This window comes from Ochotona curzoniae, unplaced genomic scaffold (genome assembly GCF_017591425.1).
Source record: "Ochotona curzoniae isolate NIBS_2020 unplaced genomic scaffold, NIBS_Ocur_1.0 contig_2321, whole genome shotgun sequence".
In the NCBI taxonomy this organism is placed as follows: domain Eukaryota; kingdom Metazoa; phylum Chordata; class Mammalia; order Lagomorpha; family Ochotonidae; genus Ochotona; species Ochotona curzoniae.
In genome coordinates, this window is record NW_024465421.1 from 12,150,841 (window position 1) to 12,168,515 (window position 17,675).

Consider the following 17,675-nt stretch of genomic DNA (forward strand, 5'->3'; position numbering starts at 1 on the left):
GGGTCCCAAAGCTTTGGGCCATCCTCGACTGCTTTCCCAGGCCACAGGCAGGGAGCTGGAAGGGAAGCGGGGCTGCCGGGATTAGAACCGGCGCCCATATGGGATCCCGGGCGTGCAAGGCGAGGACCTTTAACCACTTGCGCCACCGCGCCGGGCCCTAAATATACTTTTTAAAAAAGACAGAGCTAATACAAAATTTCAGATTTATAACTTTTTCTGAAAAAATCCAAAGCACTAACCATCCTGGGCTTACCTTCAACCCCAGCTTGCCATGGGTCCCAGGTCCCTCCTGTTCTCATCTGCCTGTCTGGCTTCTGAAGGCATTTGACTCGCAACCCCTGGGATGACAAAATAGCAGAGGCAGCAGCTCTTTCTCTGTGCCCTTCTTGCCTGCGAAGGTTTCTGAGTAAAAACAGATTGCAGGGCCCAGCGCGATAGCATAGTGGTAAAAGTCCTCGCCTTGTACTCCCAGGATCCCATATACACGCTGGTTCTAATCCCAGCAGCCCTGCTTCCCACCCAGCTCCCTGCTTGTGGCCTGGAAAAGCAGTAGAGAACGGCCCAACGCCTTGGGACCCTGCACCTGTGTGCAAGACCTGGAAGAAGCTCCTGGCTCCTGGTTTCGCATTGGCTCAGCTCCAGCCATTGCGGCCATTTGGGGAGTGAATCAGCAGACAGAAGATCTTTCTCTCTTGTCTCTCCTCCTCTCTGTATATCTGCCTTTCCAATAAAAATTAAAAACAAACAAACAAACAGATAAACCGATTGCAAGCATCTCTTCACTGATTTCTCATTCGACTGAGACAATGAGGACAGCAGTGGGAGTTGCCCACCCCATGCCAACCAGCAGTGCAATGCGTGTGGAGGGCAATGCAATATACCAGAATGCTATGACTTGTACTGTAAGAGGTTTTTGCTCATGGTACCTCACTTCCTAAAAGGAGTTATAATGACTGTTTATTGAATGCTTAGTGTCACGGGATCAGTACCCATGCTCTGCTTGAATAAATGCAGACGAAGCTAGCAGGTGGCAGAGCTGGGATCTGACCCACATTCCTTACCACCACAGTGACTCTCAAAATGAACTTCTCAGGCCTCCAGCAGAGAACACTACTCTTTCCTTACCTTTCTTCTTTCCTAAGCTGTTAAGATCCCTATGGCAAGACTAGCTGCATCTTATCCTGCACTCTCTCCCTAGGTCCTAGTACACGGCAGTACATGGCACCCAGGAGCGTCTAAGTAAGTGAAGACACACCTTTTCTCCTTGGAGCGTGTGTTGGTCAGGGAGCCAGGAGACATGAGCTCTCCAGAAATCACGATCCCATTGCTGGGGGCTCCAGAAGTGTTTCTGTGACCCTGAGAACTGGCAAGAACCTGGCCGAGCCAGGGCTTTGGACTCACGACCTCAGCACTGCCAGCACCATTTCAAAGGCCTTGAGGGCCCACAGAAGCCCCTCCCTGAGATCAGCCAGCTGGCTTTGACTGCCCCTGGCAACCACACGGCGGGCCAGGTGCCGATCTGTTTGAGCAACTGGCAGGGGCTCACCAGGATGTGGCTGGGGAGCACTTCTGGGCTCTCAATGGTCAGAACCCGGAGACAAACCTCCCCAGTTACTAAAACCTCTTTGGGATAGCTAAGAAACTTCCAAAGACGTGTTAAAAAGAAGCAGTTTGGCTCTTATTTTTTTTTAAAGATTTATTTATTTTTATTGGAAAGTTAGATATACAGAGAGGAGAGACAGAGAGGAAGATCTTCCATCTGATAATTCACTTCTCAAGTGTCCACAACAGCCAAAGTCAGCCAATCCGAAGCCAGAAGCCAGGAGCCTCTTCAGGGTCTCGCACACGGGTGCAGGGTCCCTTCTTCTGACGGTATCACTCCCCTTCACAACCTTTGGCCACCACATGTACCATGTGAGTACATGCCCAGCCCTAGCCATTCGGTGTCCTCTGTTTTCCCGGCCCCAGTGACAGCTTAAGACTGGGTACCTCACTGGTGAGGACAGATTAGAACTATAGCCAGAGCATTTCACTTGCCCACCAATAACTGGGGTTACAAGGCCACACCACGAAACTTGAGAACAAGGCCAGCTCTAAGGAAAGGGAGAGCAGAGATGAGAGCCAAAGTGAGGCACAGCCCTGACAACACAATGCCCTGGGATCCAGTATGAAGACCATCTCCCGTGGTCTGTGTCGTGCCAGGAGCTAAACCCCCTGCAACTCCGCAATCCAACTTCAGCCAACTGGACAGAGTTTCAGTCGAGGTTTTCCCCATCCTCCCACTCTTCTGAGAACATTCTGAGGACCAAAAGGTTTCTCCTCGGGAAGTGTAAGAGCAGTTCTCCGATGCCAGACCGGCCCCGGGGTGAGAGCCACCAAGGAGACGGAGTCCAGCTAGCCTTTGCTAGGATACACACTTGGAAACGGCATCAGCACATAATTGAAGACTCGTTCACTGTTTGTGGTAGCTACAGTTTTATCTTTCCAGCCCCTGTTGCAGTAGTAGACTGCTGAGTCCCCACCACGGGGCACAGAGGAAAGATCATGACCCAGATTAGCTTTATAACAGGGTGAACATTGCCGGACACGTTGATTCAACTGGCAGGATATGGAATAACCCACAGCAAACCACTAAGAATTTTTTCTTAGATTTTCTAAATTAAAACTGGAAAGGAAAAAAAAAAGTTTCTTTTAGGGTAAGATAGGAGGATACAGGCCTGTGGCTGTCAGCTCTCGTGTCCCAGTTGCAGGAGGATGGAAGGAAGCCAACACAAGCAGCTGCTAAGGTCCTCCCCGCTCCCTCTCTCCTTCTGTTAGGAGAACTTTCTTCCTCAGAGTTTTGGTTCCAAAGCTGGCATCTAGATTTAAAGTTTCCCTTGTCACTGTGACCACCTATAAGAAGTGGGGTACCTGATGACATGACCGACTTCTAGTCACTTACTTGCCTTGGCCCACTTGCCGCTCTCCGGCCTACCTGCCTAACTGTGTCCCTTTAGTTGAGCAAGAAGGAAACTGGCCTCAGCCAGATGTGTCTCCATGAAGCTGCAGCAGCCCGGGCGATACTGATGAGAAGGTGAGACACAGAAGTCAAAAGTCAAAAGATATATAAATCCCTGATGGGGTTTATACCTTTGGATATCATTAGCCCACAAGAATTTGAAGTGCCAGGAACTGTCCTTTGTGTTTACCTATAGTTGCTGTTTAACTTATGTCAACTTTCTGAGGTGCCACTGTTGTTCCCATTGCATAGCTTAGGTATACCAGGGCATAGAAGAATTAAGTAATTAGCCATGACTCCTAAAAAAATAAAATACGTTGCTGCTCAAGCTAGTCTTTTCCATGAATTTTACCAGAAAACAAAGCCCTCTTTGTGCCTTAATTGCCTTAAGCTGGATTTCCTACAGCTGCAACAAAATAGGTCTAACTGGATTTGTGCCAAACCCAGCTTTCACATTTCTCAATTGGATGGATGCAGGTCATATGGAACAAAATTATAAGACACCATTTAGGGGGCCTGTGCTATGGCATAATACGCTAAGCCTCTGCCTGCAGTGCTGGCATTGCAATGGACACCAGTTCCAGTCCTGGCTGTTTCACAGCCCCTCAGTCTCCCTGATACTGTCCTGGAAAAGCAGCAGAGAATGGTTCAAGTCCTTGAGCCCTGCATGCATGTGGGAGACCCAGAGGAAGCTCCTGGCTCTGGCTTCAGATTGGCTCAGTTGCAACCATGGCAGTCATCTGGGGAGTGAACCAGAGGATGGAAGATCTGTCTTTCCTCACTGTGTAACTCTGCCTTTCCAAAATAAATAACCTTTTGTTTTCAAAAAGACACCACAGAATGATATGGTACAATTTTCCCAGGTACTGCCTGCCTGAGAAGCACAAGATGTCATTTCTTAGCTTCCTGTACAGGGAAGGCTGGCCCGCTGGCACAATTCAGGCCAGTGACAGCTATAACACAGAGGGATTCCAGGACATGCCATGACAGTTTGGCCTCTAGAGATGACATGTCTACACTCACGGTCACCTCAGCTTCAAGAAACTTTGGCAGCTCAATGAGCCTTGTTCCTTGGGGACAATAACTGAAGCCACCACACAGTTAATCCAGGCTTAAAATTAAGACATGTAAAAAGCAGCGGGGAGTACCTGGCACATGGTTGAGCACCCTAAATGTTTGCAGTTGGTCTCCTGGATTGTGCATAAGTGCTAATTTGGAACAAACTCTGTGACACATGAAGAAGGAAAGTGTAGAACATCACACACACTGCTCCCACGCGTACGAGCACGAGAGGTTGGATTTGCATCTCCACCTGCATACATGAACAGCCACCTTTGGTAACGGGGATCAAGGCGAACCGAGAAGTTGCCTCACGGAGTCGAGGTGGGATCAGGCACTGGGATCATCCACTTCACTTTATTTCCCTTCCTTACTAATTCGATGGGCTTTCTGAAATTGCTTATAATTTTAAAAATTAGGTTTTTTTTTTAATGCTCAGGAAAAAAGACCACCTTTCTTCTACTTCCAGTAGTCTATGCAAAATGAATAGTCAGATACATACAGTGGCAAGCTTCCTGCCAGTGTATTCAAACATAGGCTGCTTGGGATCTGTTATATGTATATACGCTGGAAGAAATCTGAGGTGAGCAAGAGGTTAAGATGAGAGAAACTAAACTTGGCCAATTCCCAGATTCTCTCTTTTTAGAGACACAAAATGAGAAAGGACCTGGTGGATACGACCCTACACTTGCAACCAATACAGATTTCTGGTATGAGACAAGATGCACAGCAGGTGTGTGCCAAGGGCAAGGTCATCTCATCTTTTCAGGACACAGAGAAGCCGCCAGGCTGCGGAGCCACACAGTCACGGTGGGCTACTGCTTTTCCATATGGATTGGACCGAGTATCCTGTGTCCCATCTGTGACGCAGGACTCCCATGCATGTCAGAGTGTGTGAAGGAGAAATAAGCTGGTGAGGGAAGTTGACGCCCAGAGCATTGCCCCAGGCATGGCATCAAGTGCCTGACAGACAGGAGTGGCTATGGTGCAGGTGGAGTGCGATCACATTCAAACGACCTGCTCTGTGCATCCCTCTCCCCATTAAAATAGGCAACCCCAAAGCAGCATTACATTCAACTAGTGCAGATGATTACACAGCTGTTTTTGCAAACGCTACAACTGGAAATCAAGTCTCCAGACTGACCTGTTCTGCCCTATTCACTCAGAGCAGACGACAGCATTAAGTGAGGCCAACCTTATCTGCCTTCTCCCTTCTCCCCACAACAGAACTGGAAATGTTCTGCTGGCTTCTAGAAGGAAGTGGTATGAACGGCACCAGCAACTTTAATTGTTCCTCCTTTTTATTTCTGCAAGATGATTTTAACAGCCTCTCTTGTGATGAGGGTTATGTACAGGTATTCTGGAGGCAACTTTGGGGTTTATGGCAGATACAGGCAGAATGGCAGATACAGGCAGACTGAAAGGGACTGCCTGACTCAAATCTGGAACCTGACAAAATGCAAACCTTGGACTGTTGACTCCTTCAGCGGAAGCCAAAGACCGAGAACAGAATACTAGAATATCTTCTGTAAACCACTCTAGGACAACTGTGGTCATTTTGGGAGGAGAAATGCTAGTCATTCCTCTCTTCAAATTGCAATAGCCAACAGGAATCTGGGCTCTGAAGAGGCCAAGTTTCCCCAGGGGTATGAGTAATCCTGGCTGCAGGCCATATGTCAGCAGCAGGACAGCTGAGGGCGAAGTGTGCGAGTGGCGCGGTTGTGAGAAGCATGCCTGTGACAAAATCTCCACGCGGGGAGGGGGCTCTGCAGACCCACAGCAGGCAGGATCCTGCCGTCCACAGGACCAAGGCCGTGGAGCACGGAGAACAGGCGATTCTGTGTTCTGTAGATAAAGGTATGCAGTGACTGCTGACAGATAAGGTGGCAACACAACCTTTGAAGACAACTCCTCCAGATGTTCTGTTATTAAATTCTTAAGAGCTCAGAGCTCTGGTGGATTGGAAAATCCTAAAAGAACTGAGTAACAACAACAACAGAAAGGAGGGTGGAAGATGTCAGCTCTGTGCAGATGCCAACCAGCTGACTCGGTCTCCAAGTTCATCTTAGAGTTCAAGAGAATTCAAGGCATGGAGCAGAGACACTAAACTTGTGTCAGGGGCAAAAACTTCTGGTAGTAGCTCTTGGTGACATCAATCATCAGCTCCTGGGTACACTCCGGGAGCTCCCCTGAGAAGAGTCCTGGGGAAAGAAAGACCTGGTCAACCATGGGGGTCCCCGAGGAGCCTGCAGCCGCAATTTCTGCCTAGCCTCCCAAACAGACATTTGCTTTAGCTCGAGTATCTACATACTAGGTTTTCTACCAGCAGTAACAGAACATTCTACTAATCGTATCTTCTACACAAGATGACATTTCTGCAGGGAGTAAACAAACACAATTCTCCAAATGAACAGAAATATTCCTGGTTAAAAAAAAGAAAAGTTAGTACATTATTGTACACTCTGAAGATCTGAAGCCTCCCTGACAGCTTCGGATTCATTCCAGACAAAGGTTGGCTGCTACTGAGCGGCCACGGTCAGCCACCCTGAGCTAAGAAACTGCTCTTCTATCCATCCTGTGAAACTGAACCCAGTGCCCTGTGCAAGACACAGCTAAATGCTGGAACAGAGTACAACAGAGTCCCATGCACAGACAAAACATGCAGAACTCAGTCAGGAGTTTCTAGGAGAGACAATCTCAGACGCTGCAAGTAGAATGTGTACACCAATGTGACTGCTTTGAAGGACACTCTGGAAGGATCTAGCAAAATTTAAGGTTCATAGCCTAAGACCTGACAATCCAGCTTCTAATAATTCATCCCACAGAAAATCTTTTGTTCAGTTGTACAACATATAACAGTGTCAACGTACTGGTTTTTTTAGTACTGAAAAACCACGTACAACTTCTAACAATCCACTCTACCACAATACTGGTTAGATACAGTATGGTGCATTTGCCTGATAAAAAAGTCTGTAACCATTAAAAGGGGTAAGGTGGAGCTCTATATACTAACAAAAAAAGACGCCTGAGTTATATTAAAGAAAGCAAGTTTCAGAAAAGTAGAAAGAGTAATCATACAGATATATAGCATACATATATACTCTTATCTATACGTTCATATACATGAATGAACATAAATTTGCACTTTAAGTGTTTGCATGTATATACACAGAATAACTGAAAGGATAGGAAAACAATTTTTTAAGTGTATAATTCACAACCCTGTGCAAATTAGTATCTTATGATAGACTTTAAAACATGTTTGCTATACACAGTATGGCATCATTTTTAACAATTAGTAGACAACGTTCAGAAGTTCAAAGACATCACGGAAAAAGCCCACTTTCCAGTAGCTCACAGACCACTGGACACGCACATGGTGGTAGGTGTGGCCCAGCAGCTACTCCTCGGTCATTTCCATGATCTGCCTGCCCGGATCGACATCCTTTCTGGATAACTGCCTTATCACTCTGTCCTATGATACAGGTTTGTGCTATGCAGTCCTCCCTGGATGCGCTAGTTGTCCTGGGACCCTAGGCCTCAGAACTGAAAGACGGAAACCGCTAATAGGAATATCTAAATAGTACTTACCTGCAAAACCACATAATATAAACACAGGAAGTATCCTGCCAACATGCAAAAAGCAGAGGACTCTACGCTAGAGCTTTGCCAAAAGGCAGGGTAGTGATTAAAAACAACCAACCAACTAACCAAACAAACAAAAAATCCCAAAAAACAAAAACCATGGGACTCTGAATAATGGGCCTACGTGATGGTCAAGATCTCCCCACTGATCAGCTTTGAAACCCTGAGAAACCTACCCTCTCACTTACTTAATTTTTTTCTTTTTTCATTTTCTCATTACACAGTGACCACTAAGACCCCACTGGAGCTTGACTCCTTCACCACGACCTCTAAATAAAACTCTTATTTGAGTTTGAAATACCAAACACTTCCCTCTCTGCTGTTATCTATGCTGAATGGGCATATAAATTGGTACTAAAAAACCTGAATAAACTGGATGAGGCTGAGATATTTCTCTGGGAGGGCTTTGCAGTGCAAGAGGTTAAGTACATCCCACATCAAAGTGGGATCCCGGTTTGAGTCTTGTCTGCTGTGCTTCCAATCCAGTTTCCTGCTGATACACTTGAAACGCAACAGATGATGGTAGGGCGGGCCTGGCCTCCTGCCACCGTGTGTGAGACATGGCTGGAGTTCATGGCTACAGGCTTTAGCCTGGCCGAGGCCTAGCTGTAGGGAGCATTTGGGAAGTGAAACAGAGAACAGTAGATCTCTGTGACTTTGGTACTTGCGTTTTTGTATTTTTCCTGTCCTCCTGGCAGAAATCTGCCCCCTCCTTAAGGGTAACCCTTTAAGGGCGTTTGCTGTATCATTCATCCACTTGAGCATCACACCTCAAGCCACATACTGTGAAGACACGTGCCTTCTGTACCAACTTACAACTTGGGGTTAGTGTCTTTGTTTTTGACCTTTGGTAACTTCCTTACTTTCTTGTAAACCCAGTAATGCATTTTGAAAGGTACTGTATTTTAGACTGAATTCCTAGGCGTTTTTTAACAGCAGAGTTTTGAAATAAGTTACATCCACCTACTGTCAGAGACAAAACTTGCATGACTCTGGTAATGGAAACTAATCTTAGTCCTAAGGAAGTTAAAATGATCAATGGCCATGGTTACCTGGGCAGCCTGAGAAGACGGTGAACGGGGGCACCACAGTCTCGGGTGGCAATACTGTGTTGTCAAGAATTTTGCAGCAGTCCTTCAGCACACACCGGCGCCCCTGTAAATTAAAATCCTGTTAACAGAAAACAGCTCCCAGGATGTCAGTGAAGCCAGTCTGGTTTGCTGTGTGGAGGGCTGTTTTGTAACTCTGTCTCTCAATATTGTATAGCAGCCGGTGACAAAAGAAATCTGGCTGCAATGCCCTGCTTCGGGTGGTACCTGAAGAGGACAGTGAGAGAGATGGTGGAGCAGGGTGTCTCTTTGAGAGAAGGGCTGCACCCAAGGGTAGCACAGCTTCTCTTAGGCATTATAATCACATGAACTTCAGTCCTGCAAGAGTGTTGCTTAACCTTCTATTCCATTTAGGGAACGCCTGTTCTTGTCACCTTTTCCAACATCCGCAATCCCTGTGTACTGGTTAGAGAACTTGCTTTTTCCTCATGAATCATCCTTATTCCCACTTCCCATGCTTCACCTTGGAGCCCACACTCTGGACCCCAATCCTGGCCACAGCTACTGGTGAAAGGGAGTTGGCAGGTGAGCCAATGTCTGACGGGTCTCAGCTCGAGGGCTTCTGTTGAGATGAATGGGAAAAGCAGCGGTTTTGACTTGGGTCTCCCGAAGGTCAGCCTTCACATGTGAGACTCAGCCTTCACACAACAGCAGAGAAGTGATGCCAACTGGACCCTATGGAGCCACTGGGCATCAAGTTAGGACCTACTGCAGTCCTACTAGTTTATTCTAGCCCAGACTGTGCTTTGCACCTATCAGTTTAAGGTTTGTTTACTGTTTGCTCTTTTTTTTGTCAATTCCAACTGGAATTTGGATATAAAATTATTAGTTCATCTGTTCTCCCACTGGCTAGTGGTAATTAATGTGAAAGTTTGGGTCAACTTTATCCACACTAGTAATGCTTTATTCACATTAGTAACACTTCCCAATCTTGCCATGGTCCGCAGCACTTTGATAGTTAAAAATAAAGTCTGGGAGACCAATCCGAGACTAAGTTAAGAGAAAGCAGGCTCTTCCTGCCACACTAACCAGGTAGCTAAAGTCCTTGACTAGCAAGCACCAGGATCCTAAATGGGCTCCAGTTTGTATCTTGGCTGCTCCACTTCCCATCCAGCTCCGTGCTTGTGGCCTCGGAAAACAGTAGAGGATGGCCCAGAGCGTCAGGACCCTGCACCCATGTGGGAGATCTGGAGGATGCTCTTGGCTTCTGGCTTTAGGTCGGCTCAGTTCCAGCCATTGCAGCCACTTGTGGAGTGAACCAATGGATAGAAGACCTTTCTCTCTGTGTCTCCTTCTCTCTGTAAATCTGACTTTCCAATAAAAATAAATTAATTTTTAAAAAAGCAGGCCCAGTTTAAGACAGTTTAAATTTTGCTTCAGAGGCCCAGCACTATGGCTCAGTAGCTAAATCCTCATCTTACATGCGCCAGGATCCCACATAGGTGCTGATTTGTGTCCTAGCTGTCCCACTTCCCTTCCAGCTCCCTGCTTGTGGCCTGGAAAAGCACTGAAGGATGGCCCAAAGCCTCGGGATGCTGTATCGACATGGGAGAACCAGAGGAGGTTTCTGGCCCCTGGCTTTGGATCAGTCTGTCCAACAAAAATAAATAAATAAATCTTAATTTTTTTTTTTTTTTTTTGCTTCAGACTATCAAGTAGGTGACAGTTTGTCTTTTTTTGTTTTGTCTTGTTTTTAAAGATTTACTTATTTTTATTGGAAAGGCAGATCAGATCTATGGAGAAAAGGACAGACACAGAGACAAAATTCTCCCATCAACTGGTTCATTCTCGAAATAGCTACAATGGCCAGAGCTAAGCTAATCCAAGGCCAGGAGCCAGTAGCTTCTTCCAGATCTCCCATGCAGGTACAGGCTCCCAAAGTTTTGGGCCATCCTCTACTGTTTTCCCAGGCCATAAGCAGGGAACTAAATGGGAAGTGAAGCAGCCAGGACACAAACTGGCACCCATATGGAATTCCAGCACTTGCAAGGTGAGGATTTAGCCATTGAGTCATTGTGTCCAGCCCAGAAGCAACTTACAACTACAGTTCTTTGCTCCTCTAAGAAACCTATCTTCTCTGTGTTTTCTGGCTCTGTATTTGAGGGGATATATAACACAGTGTAGCAGAGACTGATGTGTCCAGATGTGGAGACATAGTGCAGTATATCTCTCTGCATCGAGGCCAAAGATGGGCTCCCAGTGAAACGGTTGAAAATATCCTGACAATGGAATTCCTTCAGTGTCGGGAAACACTTCAATAGCAGAATTATGGACTTATGACTGTCCACAAAGGATTACCTACTGTAACACTAGAGTGGAAATCAATGGGCAGGGGGTACTTGGAGAAGGGGACAGAAAGTCCAAGAGTCTATGGAACTGTATCATAAAATAACAAATAATAAAAAGAAGAGAAACTACCTTCTAAGAAAGTAGCTACTTACGGCCATTTAAAAAATGTGGCAGCTGGCTCTCTCTCCTGGTCACTCCCAAATTAACATTAACCGAGCTCTAAGAAACAGCAAGTAGTTCAACCGTGTAAAGCTGTAGTTGGATACAACGAGTGGGGCTTACCTGTGAGCCAGGAACTGCTGAGCACAGGGCCTACTTATATTCAAACTCTCTACAGTTCCCTTAATGCTATGTAAGCCCTTTGGTATTTCTGACTCTTACACAGGCCATGTACTCTAAAATGCTAACTTTTTCCCAGTCTGCTGGGTCAATTTCAATTTATTCTTCAGGTCCCCTCACTTCCATCAGATACACATTTAATGAGGTAAGGCAACACAGCAGATTACATTGCTGGGAATGAAATCCCGGCTTCACCATCTCCAACTTAACACCTAAGGTCCCCAGTCTTCTCATCCGCAAATAGGGATTATGTATACCATGAAGCATCTAATAGGCTCAGATGATTAAAGAAGGGTGAAAGGAAGGGGCTTACAGCAGATGGAAGAAGTTCTATAACAGTCACTGGGGCAGTTCAGATGCTGGTTAAAACACCCATATCCCACATTAGAATGTCTGGCTCCAATTCCTGGTTCTGGCTTCCAACTCCAACTTCTTGTCAATGTGGTGATGGGTGCAATAATTAGAATGCTGCCACTCATGTGGGTGACCTGGTTGAGTTGCCAGCCCAGGCCACTGCAGGCATTTGGGGAGTGAACCAGCAGGTGGGAGTGCTCTGATTTCCTTCTCAAAAACAAAAGCAAACAAACACCTGGCAATTACTAAAGTCAAGAAAAACTCCAGATATAGCAAAAAAGATCTATCCTTGGAAAGCTGAGAAACAGCTACCCTGCTGGGTTATGGCTTTGAGGGACTGGAGCCAGAAGGCAAGGGAGGGTGCTCGGCCAGACAGGGCCCAGTACTCACAATGACACAGTTCTTGCCAACGTGAACGTAAGAACCAATCTGAGCTGCGTTGACCACACAATCTTCCTCAATAAAGACGTGGTCCCCAATATGTAAAGGAAAGAACGCAACACTAGAGAAGAAAAAGAGAAATAACGAAAAGCCAAGGTGAAGTACGTGGGGTCAAAGTTTAACAGAACTGTAATTTCAGTTACTTTGTCTTAATAAGGAATCCTTAGGTAAAGTCTACATATTGGATGAGATAAATGACTAACAGTTCAATACCAGAGATAACAGACCAAAAAGTGTACAGAAACAACAAAGCAAAAGAGACTTTCAAAGCCAGAAGAGCCGACATGAAATAAAAATGAATGAATGTGGGCTTGGTGGTGTGGCCTAGCATAGTGGTTAAAGTCCTCGCCTTGAACGCGCCAGGATCCGATATGCGATATGGGCACCGGTTCTAATCCTGGCAGCTCCACTTCCCATCCAGCTCCCTGCTTGTGGCCTGGGAGTGCAGTTGAGGACGGCCCAAAGCCTAGGGACTCTGCACCTGTGTGGGAAACCTGGAAGAAGTTTCTGCCTCCTAGCTTCGGATTGGTATAGCACTGGCCATTGCGATCACTTGGGGAGTGAATCATCGGACGGAAGATGTTCCTTCCTGACTCTCCTCCTCTCTGTATATCTGACTTTCCAATAAAAAAAAAAAATAATGAATGAATGTGTGCTCACTCCCGTTTCCTTTGAAACACTCATGGATCACACCTTGAAGGAATCATTCTAGGATGTTTTAGGGACTGATATCAGCTTCAAAGGCTATATTTTCCAGTACCCAATATTCCGAAAATTTATTCACTCACTGATTTTACTGAGTACCCATTTTGTGCCAGATGATGCCAGAGCAGGGATATCACAGGGAGCAAGGCACACAGTTCTGTCCAGGAGGAACTTAGAGGCAAAGAGAGATGAAATCAATGCTTACAAAAGTACTTACAGCTGTGGTAAGCACCACAGAGACACCATATCAAATAGGAGACGTCATGCAGACCAGAGGTATAGGGAAGGCTTAGCCATATTTAAGACAAGCCACGAAGGATGAGTAGGATTTCTCCAGATTATCCCATTACCCAGGATTCCACAAATGCCATTCACTGCACTGATCAAGTGATCTCCCAGTCTTTTTGAATGCAGTATCCTTGGAAACCAACGAATAGAAAGTAGTGAGATGTTCACCAGTTGCCCCCTGCATTATTATGTCATTATGTCAGAAATATTTTGTCAGAGATGAGGCCTGTCTTCTTTCTGTGACCTATCACCTATTTAAACACTCCTTCATCCAGCAGGTATTTTTAGTGTGGGCCCCTCATGCAGCTGGACATTTCCTGATCTTATTACTCTCTACTGTAACACGGACAGTTCTTCAACTTTAGACCAAAGATTTCTCATGTTTTGTACTTTTATACTCATACGTTTATACTTGTACATTTTATACTCATACATTTTGCACATAGGCTTTACCTATCCTACCATTCATCAAGAAACTTTGTTCATTCTTGGTGTCTGGACTTCCTACAAGCCAGTAATGCCTGCAGCAGAAGGTGGAGACGATAATCCTAGTAGAACATCAGGTACTGCGTGAACCCACCAAAGGGTAGCACGAAGTTGGGAGGCTTTCCCCAAAAGTCTTGTGGATGAATGAATGGATAACTGAGGGTGCCTCTGTGTGACCCCATCCCCGTAGGCAGTGGAAAGCCTGAGTTTCCACACCATCACAGGCAAAGTGAGATGATTCCAGAGGACAGGCTCACTTAATTTGGGCTGTTCCCCTCCTTCTTCTCCCTAACTCTGTTATATAACAACATATCCTATTATACAGCAGATGTTCTGCTACAATTTCATTTTATATAGTAGTTCGCTGTTCCTGTAATTGTTTCTCTTCTCCTCCCTAACTCTGTCATATAACAACATATCCTATTCCACTACATTATCACATTATATATCATATTATGTAGTCGTTCACTGCTCCTGTAATTGTTTCTCCCAATAGCTTTGGAGAACCTTGAGATTTGTAGACCTCTCTTTTATCTATCTTAATATGTCCAGCTTATAAACCCAGTGGCTGGCAGAAGAAAGCTCATTACTAAAATGTGCTCTAATTTATCACACGAAATGCAGGTTGGTCCCCTAGGACAGATGCACGGAACAATCCCGCAAGGAGGAGACACCACCACAGTGGGCCTCGGTCAGTTTTCCTGCTCTGCTCACAGCTTTTCTTGGACAGTCCATATCCCAACAAGGGATCTGACTTGACCTTGACCTTTGGCTTTAGACCAGGAGTGAGCATCTAATGTAGTCTGAGTTGGTCAGATTCTCTCATCCCAGAGTCTGGTCACAAGCTCTCTGGTCATTATCTGTTGGAAGCCTGAATGGAGAAGTGACATAAATATGGGGCTGAGACAGTAAGGTGGTTCCCATTGAGAAAATGAGACAATGCAGCCAGTGAGAGAGGAGAGGAAAGCAGAAATACACAGAGAACAGTAGAGAAAAACAATATAGAGAAGGGCAGACACACAGAGTAGCTACTGTAACTCTGGCTAGTTGTCTAGTTGCAGGTTCCAGCCCCTTGGGAGGCAGCTCCTTTTGTAAGTCCCAAGTTCCACCAGATGTGCCTGTTCCTGTCTAACCAGACCACTTGATTTCTGCCATTGTAAGTGGAATGTTTCTGCCAAGTAACCATCAGCCAGACTAGGACAAGCATGCCAAAGCTGTGTTCATTATGGCAAACACCACACTACAACTCAACACAGCGGTCCCACCACCAGAAACTACATCTTGCTCAAGATCAAGTCATTAAATTGCATACCCTTTGCTGAATTTCTTGAATGGTGGCCTTATGACACTACGGCTTTTCACAACACAGTGGCGTCCAACTCTTACGTTTGCCAGATCTCCTCGGATAATACAGTCATTCATCACAATGGTCTGTGAAAACAAAGTATATATTTTAAAAATCACCATGATAATCTAAAGTATAGAAGCCAGGAAGCCTGGAACTCTCCTTGGGTCTTGCACACAGGTGGCAGGGGCCCAAACACTCGGGCCACCTTCTGTTACTTTCCCAGGCCATTAGGAGGAACTGAGTTGGAAATGGAACAGCTGGGACTTGAGTCGGCACTCCATATAGGATGCCAGCATTGCAGGCAGCTGTTAAACCCACTGTGCCACAACACCAGCCCCCAAAGGGGTGTGTTGCAAGGAAAACAAGTTCTTGCAACATTGATCATAGTCAGATTTTGTTCCAGTATATCACAAGCTCTTCCTTTTACCCACCCCATAAATAGGACTCACTTTAGAAACACCTAAGCAGGCCCATAGCAGACTAAGTTCCCAGCATTTCTTTGGATTCACACAGTTCGACCTGCCCTCCAAGCTTTGGCTGTGTGCTTGCTCAGCAAGCATCCTGGCCGCCTCTACCAGCCTCTCGCCTCCTAACACTGCCAGCCGTCTCCAACCTTGGGCTCCCACAGGCGGGTCCGCCAGAGCTCTGATCTGCCACCCAATTTTTGCACTCAGACTAAGTATTACCCGATAGGTCTAAGATTTGGCTTCCTCAGAAAGTTCCACGGGGGAGGGGGACTAATGCAATCCAAAGGTCTGGGGGGCTGTCTCACACGTGGTAAAGAGTAAGCATTCTCAGCCTGGCACGGTAGCCTAGTGGCTAAAGTCCTCGCCTTGCATACACTGGGATCCCATTTAGGTGCCAGTTCTAATCCTGGCAACCCTACTTCCCATCTAGCTCCCTACTTGCTGCCTGGGAAAGCAGTCAGGACAGCCCAAGGACACTGCACCTGCGTGGGAGACCCAGAAGAGGCTCCTGGCTTGGGCTTGGGATCGGCGCAGCTCCAGCTGGTTGCGGCCACTTAGGGAGTAAATCAGTGGACAGATCTTTCTGTCTCTCCTCTTCTCCGTATATCTGACTTTCCAATAAAAATAAATAAATCTTTAATGAATGAATGCATAAACATTAAAAAAAGAATGACCATTCTCAAAACGTCTGTTCAATAAATGAAGTGGTTTTTTAAAAAAAAAATTGAATATTTCATGAATTTGCCTGTCACCCTTGAGCAGGGGCCAAGCTAATTCTCTCTGTATTGTTCCGATTTTAGTATATGTGCTGTCGAAGTGGGCATGAAAAAAAAAATTTAAGTGTATGTGGCTGAAGTTGCAGGAGGGGAAATAAGTAAGGGACCCGAGACCAGAAAGAATTATGTATCTGAGCACAGATGCCTAGACTTCCTCCCCGTTCCCCCCGCCGGAAGAGAAAAGTCATCACTGACAGAGAAGGAACACAAATGATTTTCCTTTTAGAAACACCATTCTGAAAGCAGTCCAATAAAGTTAAGGCCTAACGTTATCATTCAGGTTCTAGATACTATTATGTATTTTTTTCCAGCATGAAAGAGACTTACAGTTATTCGATCATTTTTGCCATCAGATAAACTGGATTTGGATTTGTAAATCCTATGGGGAGTTCGTGAAGGTCTGCGTGCCCGCGGGAGCAGGGGTCGCCCTTTACCTTGCCGTTGAGAACAATGTTCTGGCTTCCACACAGCACCGACTGCCGGCTGACTTTGTTCCCAGAGGCCTGAAAACAATGGAAAGCCAGGGTGAGCTCCGGGAGTGGTTCCCGGCTTCCACCAGAAAGCTCCTTCATGCAGAAAAGGGAACGTGAACTGGGGGGTCGTCCACCATGGGATGGGCCCGGGAGGGGCAAAAGAAAAGAAAAGCAGCGATGGATTAGGACAAACCAGGCATTCAAGGGCCAGATCGCGAATTCGGATATCGTGGGTCCACCACGGCTTAAGGCGGCTGACTAGACTGTGGGTTCCACACAAAGCAAAGTAAGGAATTCACTAATATCAGAGTTGTGAAGCCTCACAGCGAAACAGCAGCACCGAGTGCACAGACAGCCCGTTTCCAGCGTTTCGGACACCTACTAGCAAGCGATTACTAGGAACCTAGCAGTTTCGAACATATTAAGAGTAAAATTGGAAATAACAATAAAAGAATCAGAAATAAACACAAACAGCGTGATCATTCAGGGGCTAAACAGCAAAGCCTGGAAACGCACGAAGGATCCCTAACTCATCCCGATCACCTGCCAAAGGGTTCTTGGATGGGTGGCTGGCTGGGTGGGGCAGGGAGAGGACGGGGCGGAGGGCCGGGCTCCCAAGAGACACGGGGTTAAAAACGGGAGGGCAGACGCCGGGACACGCGCACCGTCTCAATGTACTCGGACTTGTTGTAGAGCAGCTCGCCCAACTCCATGACCGCCGACTCCTTCTCACAGCTCCGAACCGCTGTCAAACCCCGACGGAACAACCAGGGCTCAGGATACTTCCGGCTGCTCCTCCTCTTCCGCTTGTGTGAGCAGGCCTCCGGCGTCCTCATCGACAGCTCGGCGCTCCCCCAGGCGGGCCTCCACGCGATAGCTCGGCCGTCCCCGGCTGCGC

At 46.5% G+C, this 17,675-nt stretch overlaps 1 protein-coding gene and 1 non-coding gene across 2 annotated transcripts; both read right to left on the reverse strand.

Moving 5' to 3' along the window:
* Nucleotides 1-5,340: 5,340 nt before the first annotated feature.
* Nucleotides 5,341-17,605, reverse strand: DCTN5 (dynactin subunit 5). The gene is made up of 6 exons (XM_040973196.1): nucleotides 17,443-17,605; nucleotides 16,739-16,807; nucleotides 15,026-15,144; nucleotides 12,184-12,295; nucleotides 8,755-8,857; nucleotides 5,341-6,258 (listed from the first exon to the last, which is right to left on the reverse strand). The coding sequence occupies exons 1-6, from the start codon at nucleotides 17,488-17,490 to the stop codon at nucleotides 6,161-6,163; spliced, it is 549 nt and encodes a 182-aa protein (XP_040829130.1). The 5' UTR covers nucleotides 17,491-17,605; the 3' UTR covers nucleotides 5,341-6,160.
* LOC121152090 lies at nucleotides 16,246-16,352 on the reverse strand. Its single transcript, XR_005883224.1, has one exon. It is a non-coding gene; the product is annotated as a U6 spliceosomal RNA (small nuclear RNA).
* Nucleotides 17,606-17,675: the final 70 nt, after the last annotated feature.